The 20,688-nt window shown below is 41.6% G+C and overlaps 1 protein-coding gene across 2 annotated transcripts in view; it reads left to right on the top strand.

Moving 5' to 3' along the window:
- The window catches only part of DPP4 (dipeptidyl peptidase 4), a 68,512-nt gene that overhangs the window by 39,803 nt on the left and 8,021 nt on the right, over positions 1–20,688 (top strand). For both annotated transcript variants that reach the window (XM_038751637.1, XM_038751638.1), the window contains exons 18-23: positions 182–280; positions 6,207–6,276; positions 8,664–8,858; positions 11,869–11,923; positions 12,717–12,816; positions 15,404–15,468. In XM_038751637.1, the coding sequence (XP_038607565.1) occupies positions 182–280; positions 6,207–6,276; positions 8,664–8,858; positions 11,869–11,923; positions 12,717–12,816; positions 15,404–15,468 (584 nt within the window). The remainder of the gene's footprint in view (positions 1–181; positions 281–6,206; positions 6,277–8,663; positions 8,859–11,868; positions 11,924–12,716; positions 12,817–15,403; positions 15,469–20,688) is intronic.

Genomic DNA, 20,688 nt, shown 5'->3' with positions numbered 1-20,688 from the left:
AGGGGGCTTAGTCTGGTTTTAGTCTTAGTCTAGTCTCCTAAATGTGATTCAAATAGGTTATAAACCAATGTGTGAGTGGTACAGCCCAGTTAAGCAGGCAACATAGCACGATTTTATTATTCTGTGACATAATAATACCTGAGCCAGACTGAAAAGAACTCTTCTTGTGTATCTTATTTAGAACTCAGAATCTTGGAGAACAACACGGAACTGTATAATATGCTGAAGGATGTTCAGATGCCTTCCAAAATACTTGACTACATTACATTGAATAACACCAGTAAGTTAAACAAAAACTAATCACCTTTTCTCATGGAAAATGATTTTTTCATGCAAAATATGAATAATTTTATAAGTATATTGTATTTAATCTTTATTATATTGACAAATAGCATGGCCTAGTGCAAAGAGGATGGGCTGGAGAGTCAGAAGACCTGGGTTCTAATCCCAACTGTGACACTTGTCTGTTATGTGACCTTGGGCGAGTCACTTAACATATTTGTGCCTCAATTACCTCTTCTGTAAAATGGGGATTAAGACTGCAAGCTTTATGTGGGACAGGGATTGTATCCACCCCAATTATCTTGTATCTACCCCAGCCCTTAGTACAGTGCCTGGCACATAGAATGCAATTAGCAGATAACTTGAGAGAATTTGGGGCTAGATGAAACATTTGTTGCAATGTACACATTCTTGTTCTTTATATTACTGGTAGGTGCTGTTCAGGATCATTTCTATTTTTTTAATGTTATTTGTTAAGTGATTACTGTGTGCCAGGGACTGTTCTAAGCTCCATAGTAGATACAAACTAATCAGGTTGAACCCAGTCCGTGTCATTCATTCAATCGTATTTATTGAGCACTTACTGTGTGCAGAGCACTGTACTAAGTGCTTGGGAAGTACAAGTCGGCAACGTATAGAGATGGTTCCTACCCAACAGTGGGCTCACAGTCTAGAAGGGGGACCACATGGGGCTCACAGACTTAATCCTCACTTTACAGAGGAGAAAACTTAGGTCCAAAGAAGTTATGTAACTTGCCCAAAGTCCCACAGGAAACAAGTGGGGAGCCAGGATTAGAGCCCAGTTCTTCTGATTCCCAAGCCTGGCCTCTTTCCATTTGACCACGCTGCTGCTTTTATACACACTTTGTCATCATAGTTTGGATTTTTTTTTCTTCCAGTGTAACTTGAAACATAGCATGAATATCATGTCAATCAATTTACTGAGCACTTATTGTGGCAGCGCACGTACTAAGTGCTTGGCACAGTACAGCACCTTCGAGTTGGTAGACGTGATCGCTGCTGATAATGAGCTAAAAGTCTAGAGGGGAAGACAGACATTAAAATGATTTAAAAATAGGGGAAATGGCAGAGTATAAGGATAAGTACTTATGTTCTGTGGAACTGATGGTGGCATGAATATCAAGTGCTTAAAGAGGTACAGATCCAAGTGTGTAGTCAAAACAGAAGGTAGGGAAATGAAGGCTTAGTCAGGAAAGCCCCCTTGGAGTTAGGATTTTTAGGGGGTTTTAACGGTGGGAAGAGTGGTGATCTGTCAGATATGAGGGAATTCCAAGCCAGAGGGAGGACATGGACAAGGGATTAGCAGTGAGATCAAGGTACAAAGACTAGGTTGGCTTTAAATGAGTGAAGTGTGCAGGCAGGGTGGTAATAAGAAATCCGGAAGTTAGGAGGGGGAGAACTTATTGAAAAGGATGTCTTTTCAAGAAACACTTTTATTTTCAGGCTAAGTACAATAGCCTTTTAACTTTTCTGCTTTCTAATAGTCCCAGGGAAAAAAAAAAGTGCTATTTTACTTAATTGGATCTTGACATATACTGCTGTAGCTGTAAGAAACTGAAAATCTTAGCTCAGCATTTTTTTTCCCGATTTGAGGTTAAGTGGTTAGAAATTCTGCAAGTTCAGTCTTCGAAGAGACAGGTGTGAATTTGAGAACCTATTTCCTTTGCTATGGTTATCTTTTTGTGTTTAATAGGGAAGAGTCTGGTTTTAATTGTTTTGCAGTAATAGGTTAATCAAAAGCTCTCTCCAGAGAAGTCTCGTGACAAAAGGCTAAAGTCAGTCTTAAATGGAAGTGGCAGAGACTTTAATGACTACTATTTAATTCAGGGCAGATTTAGAGGAACTAAGGATAGATGTTTGCTATTGTATACCAGCAAATTTTGAGACAAATGTAAAGCCAGAGAAAGACTAAGCAGATAAAAATAGGGTCTATCCTGCCCTTCTCTTCCATCAAAAATAATTATCAAAGTGAAAAAGGAAGGAAAATTGTCTACAGATATAAATAAACTTAAATTGGAAGTCACCACATAGAACAAGGATGTAGAAAGAGCCCTTCTTTTACAAAGAGTTCAGAATATTTCCAATAAGAGCAAACAAATTCCCTCTGGAGAATACCATATCGGTTCAGAGAAAGGAAGACTAATCAATCAATAGTATTTCCTGTGCACTTTCAAAAGATCACAAGATTGTAAACTCCTTTAGGCCAGGATTATGTCTACCAACTCTATTGTATTGTACTTTCCCAAGTGCATTTACAGTGCTCCATGTACAGTAGGTGCTTAAGTACCAAGGATTGATTGGGATAGAATTGACATGAACCCTGCCTTCAAGGAACTTAGAGACTAACGGACAATCTGTTCAATATTTAAACATCCAGAAGACATCCAAGTTAGGTCCAGAGAGGTTGTGAGTTGCCCAGCATTACAAATTATTCATGGTTCAACTCTTCTTAAAAATTACTCAACTTGAATCCCTAGCCCAGAAAATGCTATATATAGTTTCTAAATTAATCAATCAGTGGTATTTACTGAGTGTTCACTGTATCTAGAGCACTGTACTAGGCACTTGGGAGAGTACAGTACAACAGAGTTGGTAGATACGATCCCTGCCAAGGAGTTTAGTCTACTGGGAGAGACATAAATCAAAATAGATAAGATATAGAGGAACTAGTAGAGCATAAAGATATTTATCTAAATATCATAAGGCTGGAGTAAGATTCAAAGTGCCAAGTTCATAGTTGATGCAGAGGGGAGGGCAGATAGGGGGAATAAATCTTAATCTGGGAAGGTTCTTGGAGGAAATGTGATTTTTAGAGGGTTTTGAAAGTGGGGAGACTAGTGGTTATAGAAATTGTATAGCAAGTAGAAATTATGAGAGCATGTGGCCAAGTTGGTGAGTGGATGAGATGGGGTGGAGCAGGAGGTTGGTGGAGTTGAGGAGTGAAAAGAAGCAGGCAATGGAAAGATTGCTGGGAAAATTCATGTGGCTGTGAAATCCCTGTAGCTCATTGTAGGGATGGAAAAAGAGAAGGAAAGTGACAAAAGTATTTAAAAAGATTAGAAAGTTAGAGGTGGGACCTGGGGTGTGGTAAATAATGGCAACAAGTAATGGGAATGGATGGCACTAAGTCAAAATTAAATCAGAGTTGGGGCCAACTAAATATCCTAAACAGTTTCAAGAAAGGAAAACATTTTGGAGGAAAACTCAGAACATAAGCCACAAACAAAATTGTTATTTTAACTTGGATGCCAAAGAGTGGAGTTATAGAAATACAGCTTTAGACATTCTAAAATTTTTAGGGAAACAACGTGGCCTTAAGGAAAAAACACGGGCTTGGTAAATCAGAAGACTTGGGTTTTAATCCTGGCTCTGCCAGTTAGTTGCCTGCTGTGTGACCTTGGGCAAGTCACTTAACTTTTTTTTAATGGTATTTAAGTGCTTAGTATGTGCCAGGACTATACTAAGCACTGAGGTAGGTAATAATAATTATGATAGTGGCATTTTTGTTACGCGCTTACTCTGTGCCAGGCACTGTACTAAGCTCTGGGGTAGATACTAGTTTAGTTGAGTTGCACACAATCCCTGGCCCCCATGGGGCTCACAGTCTTAATCCCTATTTTACAGATGAGGTAACTGAGGCACAGAGAAGTTAAGTGGCTAGCCCAAGATCACAAAGCAGGCAAGTGGGCGGCCTGGGATTAAGAACCCAGGTCCTCTGACTCCCAGGTCTAATCTCTGTTCACTAGGCCATGCTACTTCTTGGTGCCTCAGTTTCCTCATCTGTAAAGTGGGCTTTCAGTACCTGATCTCCCTCTGGCTTTGATTGGAAGCCCCATGTGGTACAGGGACTGTGCCTGACCTAATTAACTTGTATCTAGTCCATTGCTTAGAAAAGTGGTTGACACATAATAAGCACTTAACGAATACATTATTATTATTATTATTATTATTTAAAAGGCACTTTAATATAAGGCACTGTTTGTTTCAATAATCACTTTATTATTTTAATATTTCCTGAATGTCTTACTATGTTTTTACTACTTCAAAAATGTTAGACCCATACTTGACTAGTTTTATTCCCAGTACTAATCAAACTAATTTGCTACATTATTGAGGGATGATCAGACCGCCTTTATTGAGTTATTTAATGAAACTAATTTGATATATTATTGAGGGGGATATCAGACAGCATTTATTGAACTGTCTAATAAAACTGATTTGATATATTATTAATGGGGGATAATTGGAGAGCATTTATTGAGTTGAAAACATAATGGAGATTTCAGAGGGCAGAGGACGCAGTCTGTGGACTTGAAAAATGTAATCTTATTAGTTTAAGTTCAGCTCTTCCATTGATTAAGTGGATTAACTGATGCCTTGTCCTCCACATGCAGCTCAGTGAATACCATTGATCGATTAGAAATGAGAAGCTCGAGACACATCTGTCGTTTTGGTGGGAGACTCCCATCATCTATAGAATAGGTTAATAATTTCTTCCTGTCTATCCTTCTTTCAAAGGGATATTGTAAAATGAAACTATGTATGTGAAGGTACTTTGAAAAGAAGAGCATTTTAAATCTGAAGAAGCATATGTGAATATCTGTCCATTGTGTTAAAAGATCCTGCTGGCAATGAATCTCATTAACGTTTGTTAGGGTGACTGAAGTCTGTGTATTCACAAAAATGTAGAAGGACACATTTTCTAGACATTTGCTCCATTGGGTGAGCATCATATTCCTAAGTAGGACAAGCACTTAATACAGTGTAGTGCTCAATAAATACTAACAGTACTTACGTCTTTAGACTGTAAGCTTATTATGGACAGGGAGCATATCTATCAACTCAGTTATATTGTACTCTCCCAAGAGTTTAGTGCAGCGGTCTGCATACAGTAATCACTCATTAAATATCATTGATTACAAGGGTTCTGTCAAGTGGCTCAATCAATCAGTGGTATTTATTGAGTGCTTACTGGGCAGAACACTTCATTCATTCAATTGTATTGAGCACTTACTGTGTGCAGGGCACTGCACTGAGCTCTTGGAAAGTGCAATTCATCAATAAAGAGAGACAATCCCTGCTCACACAGGGCTTACAGTCTAGAACACTAGAACTGGTCTCTTTAGTTGCTCTGTTCCATATGACTTAAGGTTTGGAAAGAGAAGAAAAAATGGCCTGTTATCATCAGGATGTGATCTTGGTTTGTTTTTGCAGTAGTGGTGATGGTTTGGTTTCTTCATATACTCCAACCAATGCCCACATAGCCTTCAGCCTGCATGGCAAGACAACTGGAAGGGGGAGCTGGTTCCGTGGAAGTGGAATATTGCGAAGTCCTCTTTCTGCAGGAGACACTGCTTTGCCCTGAACATGATTCAGAAACCACCATTGAGTGTGGCAGTCTCCATACTATAAAATAGAAGACAGAAAACTCTCACAAAACATAACAAAATCCAAGTTGAAACCAACTGACTAGCATGCACGTGTACACACAAACCAGCTGGGAATTATCAAATAATCCAAGAGATGTGTGGCCCTTAAGAAAACTTTAGGTCCAGAATGAAAGCAGAGGGGAATTTAATGAGAGGAAAATTTCAATGACCATGATGAGTTATAAGCTTGGTGTGGGGAGGGAACGTTTCTACCAACTCTGTTGTATTGTGCTTTCCCAAGCACTTCGTACAGTGCTCTGCGCATAGTGCTGGATAATTCCATTGATGTTGATGATGATGATAAGGGTTGTGCCCAAAAGGAGGACTGTGGCTTTTTCACTGGGTTCAGAGAAGAGGAGAGATGAGGTTAAAATAATACACTTTGTTGTGTAGATTGGAGGGAGGAAGCTGAAAACAGACAAACTACGTGGAAATTCTGTCTCAACTTTCTGTTCAATTTCTTTTTGTATTTAGAGTTTTGGTACCAGATGATATTACCTCCACACTTTGATAAATCCAAGGAATATCCTCTACTGATTGATGTGTAAGTATTCAGGGGGTTGAAGTAATTGGGCAACAAATATTCATTCATTCAATCGTATTTATTGAGCACTTACTGTGTGCAGAGCACTGTACTAAGCGCTTGGGAAGTACAAGTTGGCAACATATAGAGACGGTCCCTACCCAACAGCGGGCTCACAGTCTAGAAGACTGTATGCATGTATAAGCTGGGGCTCAGTTTGCCTCAGTGCAGAGCGAGCAAACAAACCCCTCTATTCTGGCAAACCAAAGTTTCAGGAGAAACTTTAGAGCTTCCCCCTGCTTCAGCCTGCAGGAGCAAGAGTAAACATGCTCAGTCTTCAGAAACAATAAAGTGGGCTCTATTTCCACAAATCCTAACCTGTGTCTTCCAAATAATGTTTTCTCCTCTTCCCAGTAGACTCCAGAGTGTGTTTGCGGTATCTCCAGTAATCAGCTAACTGGTCCTAATTCTGTCTCCTGTCTCACCCCTTTCTTTCTCACCCCTCCTCCCCAAGCCCATCTCTCTCTCTGCCCCACCTTTACAAGCCAGTAAAAAGTATAGTGACAATAACTCTCTTATGGGAGTTGAAATCACCTTTGACTTTTTCTTTCAAAAATGTGTCTCCATCCTTCTCTTTAGATTCATCTTTCATTGCATTACATTTCTATGATTGAAGATCAAAAACATCTGCCTACCTGAAATACCCCACCAAAATTCAGGCTTTAACTATAATCAAAAAGAAAAACATGAAAGAAGAAGGCAAATTGAAATTTTTTAACTCTTTGATAGTTCATTATTTTCACTGAATCTACCTTGATTTCTGCCCAGGAATTAGGGTCAATTCTTGTGTTCCTGAATTAACATGTCATAATAAGCTCTGTTCTACAGTTGTGAGTCACATATATAACTGAGTCCTGGGTGCAAACTATCACAGAATGGAGATGTTGGTAATTAGAGTATGCTGGGTGTCATTCTGCATTTGTTACATATTGGGTGTGAATAGCATGCATGCACCCAAGTGACAACTGCAGAAGAGAATCCAAAAGAGTCTACCCAGAGTGAAATCCGTTTCACAAATGCTCTAAGAGGCACTAAAACATTCTGACATTTTCTATTTGTTTAGAATTTTTGAATCCCATCTTCGGTGCTCTCCTGATTTTAAATAGGCGTCATTCATTCAGTCAGTCATATTTATTAAGCACTTACTGTGTGCAGAGCAGTATATGAAGCATTTAGGAGAGTACAATACAATAAATAGACACTTTCCGTGTCCGTATCCATTGTCCAGTAGATGCAAGGCATAGTCCCAGACTTCCTGAAGAAGCAAATCAATTGCACTTCCTCTGCCAGCTGGGTTCATTATTTTTACCACTGTATATTTCTGTACAACTCATCTCTCACTCTTGTTAGAGAATAGTGTCTTTCATTGCTTGTTTTTTTTTAATTCTCATTTTAATGGTTATGTCTAGGCACTACATTTGTTTATTCCTGAAACCATTTGGAAATTAGAATGATCTGAATGCTTCAGACAGAGAGGAATGAGAAGGTGTGGCTACCCTAGCTGTGCAATGCCCTCCTTCTGGGGCATAAAGCGGCCTGCAGGGCATCCAGCTGGGGACAACCCAAACTCCTAATAATAATAATAATTGTATTTGTCGAGCACTTAACTACGTATCATCAGCACTGTAGTAATCAGATCAGACCATGTGCCCCAGGAGGCTCTCAGTGAACCCCATTTTATAGATGAGAAAACTGAGGCGCAGAGAAGTTAAGTGACTTGCCCAAAGCCACACAGTAGGCAAGTGACGGAGCCAGGATTAGAGCCCAGGTCTTCTGACTTCCGCTAGACCACATTGCTTTTAACGATCTTCCTGTGCTGGGAAAGGATCTGCAAGAATCTCCCTCTCCTACAGCTCTTATGTCCATGACTTCCTGGTGCAGAGAGAGCAGCTGGACTCCCTGCTTCACTGCTGAAGGCCTCAAGTTAGTGAGAATGCAGCAAATTAAATTCACACCTGCCCTAAGGTGTGTGAATTGGGGGGGCAGAGGCAGGATGTGAAGCCAGAATCTGCTCCGTAGGTCTTTTCCTCTTGGATTGAGCCTAATCAGGTGTCCTAAACAATCCCAGCCCCTAAGGACACTCACTCAGCTTAATATGTGAGTTAGGTTGAGTAGCATTGTCTCTATCATCACCCAGCAGGGATGACGCACATCATGATGTCACCAGTCCTTAGATGCCCCACCTTTGGAAGCTCTTCCCATTGTCTAGCATTGTGAGAATCTGCCAGACCTGCCGTGTGGACACTGACTGTCCAATTTGGCTTAGGACTGCTGACGCCAGGGTCAAAACCCCTCATTACCAGCTTAAGGCAAGACTAAAACAACTAATGGTTTGGATTTTCTCACAGGTATGCAGGGCCTTGCAGCCAAAAAGCAGATGCTACCTACAAACTTAACTGGGCTACCTCTCTTGCGAGCTCAGAACACATTATAGTAGCTAGCTTTGATGGCAGAGGCAGTGGCTACCAAGGAGATACGATCATGCATGCCATAAATCGAAGACTGGGAACATATGAAGTAGATGATCAGATTGAAGCAGCCAGGTGAGTACATGGGATGACAGTCTAAAGAAATGTAATGTTTTTGGTTTTTCTTCATTGACTTTCAATTTATGAAATCCAAGCATCATTTTATAATTCACTACCTCCAAGTCCTCCGATTCAGAGCCACCTTCTGCCTGGAGATTGGCTGGGAGGAGTGGGCTTAAGAGATACATTACTATCAGTAGGATTTATTGAGCATGTACTCTGCAAAGCACCGTGCTAACCATTTGGGAGAATACAATACAGCGGCATTGGTAGACATTTTTTATTTCTTTTTTTTATTATGGTATTTAGCACTTACTATGTGTCAAACACTGTACTAAGTGCTGGGGTAGATACAAGATAATCAGGTCCTACAAGGGGCTCACAGTCTAACTAGGAGGGAGAACAGATATTGCATTCCCATTTTACAGTTGAGGAAACTGAGGCACAGAGAAGTTAAGTGACTTGCCTAAGGTCACACAGCAGGCAACTGGCAGAGCAGAGATTAGAACCCAGGTCCTCTGACTCCCAAGCCCATGCACTTTCCACTAGGCCATGCTTGACCAGCTTGACAAGAAAGGCACACAGTAGTTCAGATATGCGTCGTGGAAAGAGGAATGAGCAGTGTTTCAGAGAACAAGCTGTGTATACTTGAAAACTGATAGACAGGATTGAGAGGCATGTTATATATAGATAGATTGTGTGTGTGTGTGTGTGTGTGTGTATATATACCAACTCTGATATAGGTAGATACACACACATATGTACTTAATTGTATGTATATATATCATGTCTATACATTATACATGGTAGGAAGACACAGGATCCTGCTGCTGCCTATGGTCATGGTGAAGATGAGCAGTAAGGAAAAGAGTTTTAGATCCAAATGCCAGCAGGGCATCCAATTACAGGGGTCTTACAATCATAGTCAGAACCAAAACTGGTTAGGGAGAGGTTAGAGGGGAGAAGGATTTAGAGTAAAAAGAAGAATGGTCTTAAGTGCTTACTATAAGCACTGTGCTTTGGTAAATATCAGAAAATCGGATGAGCAGTCGTCTGCGAGCAGGGGAAGACATTAAAGCACAGGAGCTTTCTGATGGAGTCAAGGGGGGAGGTTTCCTAAATTGTTTTAATGAATTGATAACTGTAACTCAAGGGGATCATATCAACCAATTCTAACATACTATCCAAGTGCTTAGTATAGTTCTCTGCACAAAGTAGGTACTCAGTATACAATGTTGATTGGTTTTTCTACATCACTGTTCACTCCCTCCCTGTCACCTACCCCAGAAAGAGAATAACAGAATTACCATACTATAGAACAGGAATTCCGTCTTTTTCTACCAACTCTGTTATATTGTTATAGTGTTCACTCCCAAGCGCTTAGTACAGTACTCTGTACACAGTGCTCAATAAATATGAGTGCAAAATAAATATTGATTTTAGGCTAAGGGGAGAATTGCTATCATGATAAGCAGGAGAAGGTTTCCTTCTGTTGAGTAACAGCTTCTCTCTGTCCTCTTCTGATTTGTCAACCAAGGCTCAGGTACGGTCTTTATGCAGTGGGATGGATGTTGAGGGGAACACGAGAATTAGGATGGGTTCTCACGTGGCTGGGATGACTCTGTGTGATCCTGCCTGAAAGCTGAGGTTGCCCTAGGTGGCCTGATATGACTCCCAGCCCTTAGATTCTAATAATAATGATGGCATTTGTTAAGCACTTACTATGTGCAAAACACTGTTGTAAGCACTGGGGAGGATACAAGGTGATCAGTTTGTCCCATGTGGGGCCCACAGTCTTAATCCCCATTTTACAGATAGGGGAACTGAGGCACAGAGAAGTGAAGTGACTTGCTCAGAGTCACATGGCTGACAATTGGCAGAGCTGAGATTTGAACCCATGACCTCCGACTCCCAAGCCCATGCTCTTTCCATTGAGCCACGCTGCTTCTCTTTGCTGCTTTTTCTAAGTTTTTATGTACTGTTTGTATAGTTGAGGGAAGAAAATTTAGTGGAAACAAAGAAAGCTGTGCCATTTTCTTTTTTTCAAGTATTCATCTCAAAATAGGGGGCCTGGGAAACTGGCATCAAAGGAGTCTTCCAATACATTCAGATTTCATTTATTCCAGTACATAGATTTGTGGCTCCAAAATAAACATTTTAAGATATTAAAGAAACCTAAATAAATTCCAAAAGTAAAATTGCAAATGTATCCGCTCTATTACTCAGAATACTCTTAAAGCAGGTTCCTATTAGTCGCATCCCCTCTTCTTCTTTCCAAAGACACTGTAAAAGGCTTTAGCAAAAGTTGAGCTGGGCACCAAAGGGAAACACCTGGCTTCTTCAATTCTGCTCAGCTAATAGACAACCAGCACCTACGGAATGGTATTTAGATGAACGGTGTTTAGCTTCTGTTTGTCTATATATCTCTACCTGTATGTAGTCATCTATAGAGATATATAGATGAATATTTACATATTTGAGTATTATATACATGATTACATATTACACATGATTATCCCCATGTGTAATCTTTGCCCCTAGAGTTCTTTATGTGCGGGGGGACCTCTTTAGAATGGAAAAGCATCTGGATAGATTTAAATTCTATTATATAAAGAAAAGTGCATCTGGGCTGTAAATCTTTATGTAAAGCTGTGAAAAAAAACTGCCAGGATTTGTTTTCTGTGAATCTCTCTCACACACTTATACATTCACCCAAACATACAGGCAAGGAGAGCACTGGGTATAGTATGGAAGGCACAAAAAGGTGAAAACACTTGCTCATGGACACCTGGAAACAAGCTATGGTTATAAGTTTAAAATAAATTAAGCTCAGGTGCTCATTTTGTTCCTGAAAGTAGGAAACACTTGCAGATTCTGTTTTCATTTATTCCTATGGGCCTCATAAACCAACCTACAGGGGAATGAAGGAAAAGAATGAGAATTTGTATAGCTTATTAGTCTCAAGTCTCATTCAAATGATTTATGTATCACTAATTCAGGCAATCCTTTTTTTCCATGTTTTTAGGCAATTTTCAAAAATGGGATTTGTTGATAAGAAACGCATAGCTATATGGGGCTGGGTGAGTAGTTGTCTGTCTGATGATCAGTTTATGATGAAGAATGATAGCCACCTCTTTGAGGGAAAACAGTAGAAGGCATTCTGCCCTAGGAGAAAGATGTACCTGTGATGCCCTCTGTTAGACAATAATAAACAATTTCTTTACAGACTCCCCAAATCCCATTTCTTTTGGAAGAGAGTAGGTTCCTAGTAAAGTGAAGTAGTTGACAGCAAGTATGGTTGAAGGCATTTTGATAAGAGCCTACCCAAAGCATTACAGTTTCACTAATGTATTTTAAAATGCGATGTGAGGGGAAATCCTGTGGGTTATTTATGACCTAAATATCCATTTCTTAACTGTGGGCAACTTTAAATCTAAGCGTGGAAGATAAGATTTTTTTTCCTGTTGAGTAATGCAATCAGAATTACTTATACCCAGAAGAACCATATTGCCTAAATTGCAGCCATTACTTAGCTGTTCTTCATACCACTCTTTTGGGTCAGCACTGATGAAATTAAAAACTGAGTTTAACCTCGTTTGCTCCTGGACACCGAACAAGCTTAGGCGGAGCCCAGGTATCCTGCCCAGCTTCCCCATACTATCCTTTCTCAACAAGAAGTGTCCTCTGTAAGGAAGAAGGATAGAGTGTCCTTCCCTTTCTAATGGGCAATTTCACGCACTTTTAATGCTTGCCATGTTCTAAATTACCATTGATGGGCAGTGGCTAGATAGGGAAAGCATGTACATGTTCTCTCCAGAGTTGATGTCCTCATTCTTTTCTTTCCATGAAAATAACTGCACCACTCGTCTTCAGTCATATGGAGGATATGTCACCTCGATGGTGCTTGGAGCTGGGAGTGATGTGTTCAAATGTGGAATTGCTGTAGCTCCTGTATCTCGCTGGGAGTACTACGGTAGGTGTCCGCTGCATGGGTCCAGACTGCTGAGGTCACCCCGAAAGTGCCGGTGACAAAATTACCCCCAACCACCAGTGCATTGTACATGTTGGGACCAAGCTGATTCAGAAGTGAAATATGGTAGCAGATGATCACCCGTGATCATGATTTTTCCTCTGAGTATGATACTTGGATAGTTCATACCATAACCCTGAATTTCACAGAGAGAGAAAAGGCAATTTCCTATTTTCAAGAAGGAGGTGTAAGAAGAACTACTGGTTTTGTTCTGCCAAGCAGGTCTTAAAGAACACTACCGGAATCTGGGTATTCCAAATTGGGCTGCTTCCAAAGTTATTTTTCCTTCCTAGACTTAACTGCTTTATTTTCTGGATTAACTTCATTATAAATGATAGAAAGCAGCTATTTCAGCTTAGATTCAATAATGGATAATGCATTTTTCTATAGATCCCTGTTGAGACTCTTCTCAGGAATCAAGGAGAATTTACAAGGCTTGAATGAACCACGAAACCTGCTTACTGTTTTGGTTTTCCTTTTTGAGGATAACTTAAAAATGCTAGTGTTCCTGGAGAATTAAAATGTGAAAGTGACTGGATGTCTAGATTTGACTGGACAGACTCAGAAGCAGCATCACTGGTACCTGGCTCCAGAGGGATCCAGCATTTAGTACAGTGCCTGGCACAAAGTAAGCACTTAACAAATGCTGTAGTTATTATTATATCCATCCTCTGCCAAGTTGAGCACTGTGTTGACACTGAGCAATAGATTTTCCCCAGACAGGTTAGAGTCAGACCTGGAGATCCAAGAAAATCCCCCAGCAAACAGGCTCAATCTCTGCAGACTCAACTAGTGTGTACAAATGCATTCCCTCACAATGTTCTCCCCCTCATCCCAATAATTATGATCAATCAATCAATCGTCTTTATTGAGAGCTTACAGTGTGCAGAGCACTATACTAAGTGCTTGGGAAGTACAAGTTGGCAACATGTAGAGACAGTCCTTACCCAACAGTGGGCTCACAGTCTAGAAGGGGGAGACAGAGAACAAAACCAAACATATTAACAAAATAAAATAAATAGAATAGATATGTACAAGTAAAATAAATAGAGTAATAAATATGTACAAACATATATACAGGTGCTGTGGGGAAGGGAAGGAGGTAAGATTATGATAATTATGATAATTTTGGTACTCATTAAATGCTTATACTGTGTGCCAAACACTACCCCAAGTGTTGGGGTAGATACAAGATGCCCAGGTTGAACACAGTCCCTGACCACTTGAGCATCTCGGCGAAGTAGCAGGGAGTAGATTTTAATCCCCATTTTACAGATGAGGAAACTGTAAAACAATCCCTAAACGCATCAACAGACCTGATCTAAAGCCTTCAGCTGATAAATTTTTATGTGTATGTGTGTAATGGACATTTATTTCCCGAAGAAAAGGAAAAATTCCTGAAGAAAAGAATTTGGACAGACCTTTCTTAATTTTATGGAAGTCTGATATTTTTTTAAAATGGTCTATCAGGAAAGATTTCAAGAATGATTGTACTCATAATAGACAACTTGCAGGGTTTTTCAAAAGATGTTGAAAATAGATCAGTTATATTTGAGTGCTTACTGTGTGCAGGTCACTGTAGTAGTGCTTGGGAGTGTACAACAAAACAGTATCACAGATAGATTCTCTGCCCACAATGAGCTTACAGTCTAGAAGGGGGGAAATACATTAATATAAATAAATAAATTACGATAGGTGGGGCTTAAGGTGGGGGTGGTGAATAAAGGGAGCAATCAATCAATCGTATTTATTGAGCGCTTACTGTGTGCAGAGCACAGTACTAAGCGCTTGGGAAGTACAAGTTGGCAACAAGTCACGGTGATGCAGAAGGGAGTGGGAAAAGAGCAAATGAGGGCTTAGGAAAGGTTTCTTGGAAGAGATATGCCTTTAATAAGGCTTTGAAGGTGGGGAGAGTAATTGTTTATCAGATATGAAAAGGGAAGGCATTCCAGACCAGAGGCAGGATGTGGGCGAGAGGTTGACAGCAAGATAGAGGAGATGGAGGTACAGTGAGTAGGTTAGCATTAGAGGATAAATAGATAACAAAACATCCCAAATAAGTGTATACCCATTGCCAGGAGACACTGATAACATTTCCAAAGATCCTTTCAGAAAAGCAAACAGGGATTTTACTAATACACAGGTAATAATAATGGTATCTGTTAAGTGTTTACTATGTACCAGGCACTGTTCTAAGCACTGGGGTAGATACAAGATAATTGCGTTAGAAACAGTCCCTGTCTCACATGGGATTCATAGTCTTAATTCCCATTTTACAGATGAGGGAACTGAGGCACAGAAAAATTAAGTGACTTGCACAAGGTCACACAGCAGACAAGTGGCAGAACTGGGATTAGAACCCATAACCTTATGACTTCCAGTCCCATGCTTTTATCCACTAGGCCATGCTAATACCTGCAAGTAACAAAAATTTGTATTAGTGGAAATGTGAAACTGTATGCGTAAAGTGAGTTTGTTGGTAGGAAATGACCTTTAGTGTTTAAATTGTTTTGTGTATTTTAAATCACAGATTCTATATACACAGAACGCTACATGGGTCTTCCAACAAAAGAGGATAATCTTGAGCATTATGAGGTAACAAATATTTCATCTTTCTGTCTGTAATTCCAATAAGCTTTTCTACAAGTGTCTCATTAAATATAGGTGTGAGGTCTTCCAGGCAAGGCAGTAGATCTTTAGTGAGTGGTGCTCGTTATATGTTGATGCAAGAACATATTTCTTTATTTATATACATTCTTTTCACCATCCACCCACCCATGCCTCTAAATTCATGCTAATTGGCTCTCTCAGGTTTACTTCGTTCATGTGTTCTTGCTTATTTCTGCCTCCTCTTTTGCTCCTCTTCCAGGAAGGTCATAAGATCCCCAAGATTCAGATTTACAATTCATCTCTGCCAATCTGAGTGAGAGTTAGGGATGGTATTCTTGGTGGACTAAAACATGTCAGGGACATGAACCCTCTCCATTAATAAAAATATTTTAATCACTTATTATGTGCCCAGCAGTATGCTAAGCCAAAAACGGAGAACGGGTATTTATTTCCCATTTATACAGATGAGGAAACTGAGGCACAGAGACATTAAATTACTTGTCCGATGATGATGATGATGGCATTTATTAAGCGCTTACTATGTGCAAAGCACTGTTCTAAGCGCTGGGGAGGTTACAGGGTGATCAGGTTGTCCCACGGGGGGCTCACAATCTAAATCCCCATTTTACAGATGAGGTAACTGAGGCCCAGAGAAGTTAAGTGACTTGCCCAAAGTCACACAGCTGACAGTTGGCAGAGCTGGGATTTGAACCCCTGACCTCTGACTCCAAAGCCCAGGCTCTTTCCACTGAGCCACGCTGCTTCTTATAAGCTTGGACATTGTGTGTCCAAGGTCACACAACAGGCAAGTGGGCGGGGGGGGCGGGGGAATTTGGTTAAGAATGTAGGTCTTCTGATTCTCTGTCCTGTGCTCTTCCCACTAGGCCACACTGTTCCTAATTACCCAAACTTCTGTTCCTACTCAGGCCAGGTATAAGCCTGAAAATAATGTCTAGACTTCATACCTCATTCTTTTGTATTTGTGTTCCAGGCATGTTGTCCATTTTCTAGTCACTGTGCCCCCTCCCCCCAAGTTTCCTCATGGAATATGGTTGAGTTGATTTCCTGTTGGATGTGGGGACTTTCTGGGTGCCCTCCTTCCTCCCGATTGAATTATCTGACCTGGCAGTGCCACTGATCAGGGTGGCCAGCCCTGGATTCGGAGCTGACCATTTTCTTGACAGTCCCTATCCATATTTGGTGTATGGCCACCACAGTACCATTTAATTGAACTACTGCTCTCTTGGGCCATTGCTCCTTAGAGTATTCACTTTTGTCACAAATTAAGAAAAGTAGCAGAGCCAGGAATAGAATCCATGACCTTCTGACTCCCAGGGCCGTGCACTTTCCACTAGGACATGCTGCTTCACCTCCACATATAGAAACCCATTGGCAAAGGCTCTTATCTCCCCCATGGAGTTGGCACTGATGTCTCACCTTGTAATGCAGAAATATACTAATAAGACTTAAGGCTTGAGATATTTGTGACATACCATTCAGTGTTTTTTGACAGTACCTTGGAATTGACATCTGCAGTTAGTTAAATTTTCATGGACGTTTGGCTGAAGGAGGAAACAAAGAGGCAGGTTTATCTGTCTGCAATAGTCAAGGGAAGATATGGGCAGGTGTCGTCATGCCATGTGGCTACCAGGGTCTCCGGCAGGCTGGTGGTGGCATTTCGGCCAGCAGCCTGATGGTGAGAAACCGACTGGCAGGTGGCTCTGCAGATGGGCCATAGAGTCTGAAATAGGGAAGGGATGGCATTTCCATGGCTAGACCTTGACAGAGTATAGCGGCACACACCAAAATCAGAGTTATCACCTGTGCTGGAATTTTGATTTTTTTTTTGAAGGAATTAAGAGGGTTAGATCATTTTTGAGTAGATTATGGTGCCGTCATTTCCACTTTATGCATACGCAAACATATTTAGACATTTTCCTGCCTGTATGCCTCACATATACACTCCTATCCCAGGTTGTTTGTGATGCAGTGTTTAGTAGTTCCAGGAGCAGCCGTTGAGAAAGGGGGGCTTTGAGAAGAGGAGAAGAGTGTGAGCCTCAGAACATCAGTGACTGCTCACACCCCATCTGTGGTCTAATGAACCATGGACCCCAGTGCACTTGAGGCCACAAAGTATTGGGTGGCACCTCCTGAACAGGAGGTGAATGCATTGTGTCCCCCTTTCCATTTCCGATATTCAGTCTTGGCTCAAGCAAGCCCAGGCAGCCAGGATTAGAATGGCAGCTAGAATTTACCTCTATGGATGCTATAGATTGATTGAGAGCTGCTTTGCTCCGGACCAATTCTTGAAGTTCTGAACCCAAGCATGTCAAATTATTCATATTCTCCTCAAAGCTATTCTCAGGAAAGCCATTGAAAACAAGCATTTTTACATGTTCATTTTCTCCACCCATGCCACATGGAAAAGGCATAAACCTCATCATGTTAATCTTATGTACATTTCCCCATCCTTTCTATGACTACTGAAGCAGGAGGTTCAAAGCAAAGTGAAAAGTGGAAGATAGTTCTTCTGCTTTATAAGGTAAGTGTAGAATTGTTCCTAAGTATGTTCTTGGTATTTGCTTACATAAGTAGTGATTGTTTCTGAACAACTTACGGATAGTGATAGTAAGAGTTGTTATGGATGCAAAAGCATATTTGACCTAGGGTTTTCCTTATTTCAAGAAGAATGACCCTTTAAGCTCCCTGGACCTCGCCTGAGCATGAGATTCCTTTGTGTTCTCATTCACTTAGAAATTCGGTTTGAAATACACCCTGCTGTACGATGAGAAAGGAATTGAGGTTGCTACTTAACCCTGCTGATTACTCCCAGGGTTTTGCAAATGCAGTACTGTGTTTGAATAAAAATATTGAACTGACTGTGACAAGGAAGAATCTTGAATTGAAGAAATGTATGGATTAGGGAGGGTCATGAAAATAGGCTTCTAACAGATAGGTCTCTCCTTGGTGTGCACCCAAGGACTCTGAAATATCTCCACTGAGGTGAAACAGACTTTACGGTTATTCCTGGGGAATCACGTGAGAACCAGCCTGTTTCTCTCAATTCCTTAACCTAGACTATAGGTTTCCAGAGCGGGATTTTCTTTCTTGATTCTGTCTGGTGGGATCAGTGTGGTGAAAGGAAGTCCTGACAATGCCATTTGCCTGCTGTGTGACCCTGGGAAAATCACTTACTATCTCTGTGCCTCAGTTCCTTCGTACTGTTCTCTCCCTCCCCCTTAGACCGTGAACTCCATGTAGGACAGGAACTGTGCCTGATCGGCTTTATTGCATCTACCCTAGCACTTGGGGAGAATACTTCACAAATTACTGTTTTTCATTAGTTCTCATCAGCCACTTCCCTGGCCTTCCCTTCCAGGCTCTTCCTAGAGACTTCCCTTGGGCTGGGCAGCTTCCGCTTCTTGCGTGATTGCTGCATTAGTTATGAAAATAGAAGTTGCTTTCTTGCTGCAAATGGTCACATGAGTACACTGGGTGCATAAAGTCATCTCTCCCTTCACTGCACAGATGGCACCAGAGGACTGTTTAATCCTTTCCCGCCAGGAGTCGGCTTTTCTTGGCACAATATCCACTGCTGGCAATGTTAAAACTGCCAGTACCCGGGAGCGAAAGGTTCCCAATGTGTTACTCGGAGGAGTTATTCGGGAGGGTGATAGCGAGGCAAGCCTAAAGTGGGGGATTTTATGGATGGGATTGTCGCTTCCACTGTAGTGAGTAGTTTGTTCTGAGGATGAAAACTCTGAAAACCAAATCGGCCCTGTTGGTGAACTGCAGGTGCTGGGATGATTCTGTGCTGCTTTAGTGAGTCTGTGCTAAGGTGGCTGGCAAGAATACATAGGGGAGGGCTTGGCCTCCCACAACCCCACCTGGCCTTTTGGACACTCTTGCCCTTCTTCTTTTTCCACATGCACTCTCCTTCTCTAACTCTCACGAGCCCCCTCCCTCTTGCATTCCTGAAGAGGAAAAGTTAGGGAAATTGTCTTCAGTGTCTTTAAGGGGACCGTAGACCAGCGCCAATTTCCACTTCCTCTTTATGTCTCCATGGGCAACTTTGCCAGGGTTGGACCCCTTTGGGAGGCTTGTACATATTCTGGTGCTCTCCCAGCGTTGGCAGTTGGCAGCCTTCAGATGAGGCATTTGGGAGAGAAGTTGTTGCCCAATCTCCAAGGCAGCCTATACTGGGCAGTGAAGCGCAGCCTTTGGAGACTCTGTCTTGTGTGATCACTTTGAGTTAGGAGCACCACTTTACTTTGGACATCTTTAGGGAAAGAAGTTTAGAGGCCCTGTCACACCCTTGCCTGGAGTGAGGTTGTGAGTAGCAAAAGAGAAAAAGCAGGTGGGCACAGAAGAGCTAGAATACTTGCCATTAAGTGTGGAGATGAGCTCCATTTCAGAACCTTGTTGTTGATCTGATTTCATTGTTGTTGAAATGTTGCCTCAAGGTGAAGCCAGGTCTGCAGCTGGCCATTTTGAAGTGCAGTAAGAGGGGTGCCACTCCCTGGCAGTTGAAATAAACAGGAATCCTCCGAATTGTAACTCCCAGCAATGCAGCCTAGTTTGGGAAGGCTGGGAAACAACCTGAATAACTGTGGTATTTTTTTAAGAGCTTACTGTGTGCCAAGCATTGTACTAAACTCTGAGGTAGGTCCCCCAAGGGACTCACAGTCTAAGTAGGAGAGAGAACAGGCATTGAATCCCCATTTTGCGGATGTGGGAACTGAGGCACAGAGAAGTGAACTGACTTGCCCAAGATCACACAGCAGATAAGTGGTGGAACCCAGATTCACTGACTCCCAGGCGAGTGTTCTTTCCACTAGGCCATGCTACTTCACAGACCACCAACCTGGAAGGCAGTAAACAGAAGAGGTGTGGTCCGTTTTGAGCTTCATACATTCTGCCTATTGAAAAGGCCAAGTCAGTCTCGGATCCTGTGACGGCAGCTCCAAAGGACGGGTGCCTCTGCCCAGAGAGGGTGACTTCATTAGCAACAGGAAGACGGGATGACGCAAAGTTTGGAAGAGCCGAGAGTCAGCTGAGAGCAGGTAGATTTGGGTTTCCAGAGAGCTGGTCAGACAGGAGGAAGCCCATTCCAGAATAAGCCTGGAGTAGAAAGAGCCATGTGTCTAGAAGGCAAGGACTGGACTAGAGCCCCTGGACTTTGGGGCCTAACACTGTAGTGGGGGA

Source organism: Tachyglossus aculeatus, chromosome 9 (genome assembly GCF_015852505.1).
Source record: "Tachyglossus aculeatus isolate mTacAcu1 chromosome 9, mTacAcu1.pri, whole genome shotgun sequence".
In the NCBI taxonomy this organism is placed as follows: domain Eukaryota; kingdom Metazoa; phylum Chordata; class Mammalia; order Monotremata; family Tachyglossidae; genus Tachyglossus; species Tachyglossus aculeatus.
The sequence above is the reverse complement of the archived record's forward strand: the minus strand, read 5'-3'. Positions and strand labels throughout refer to the sequence as shown.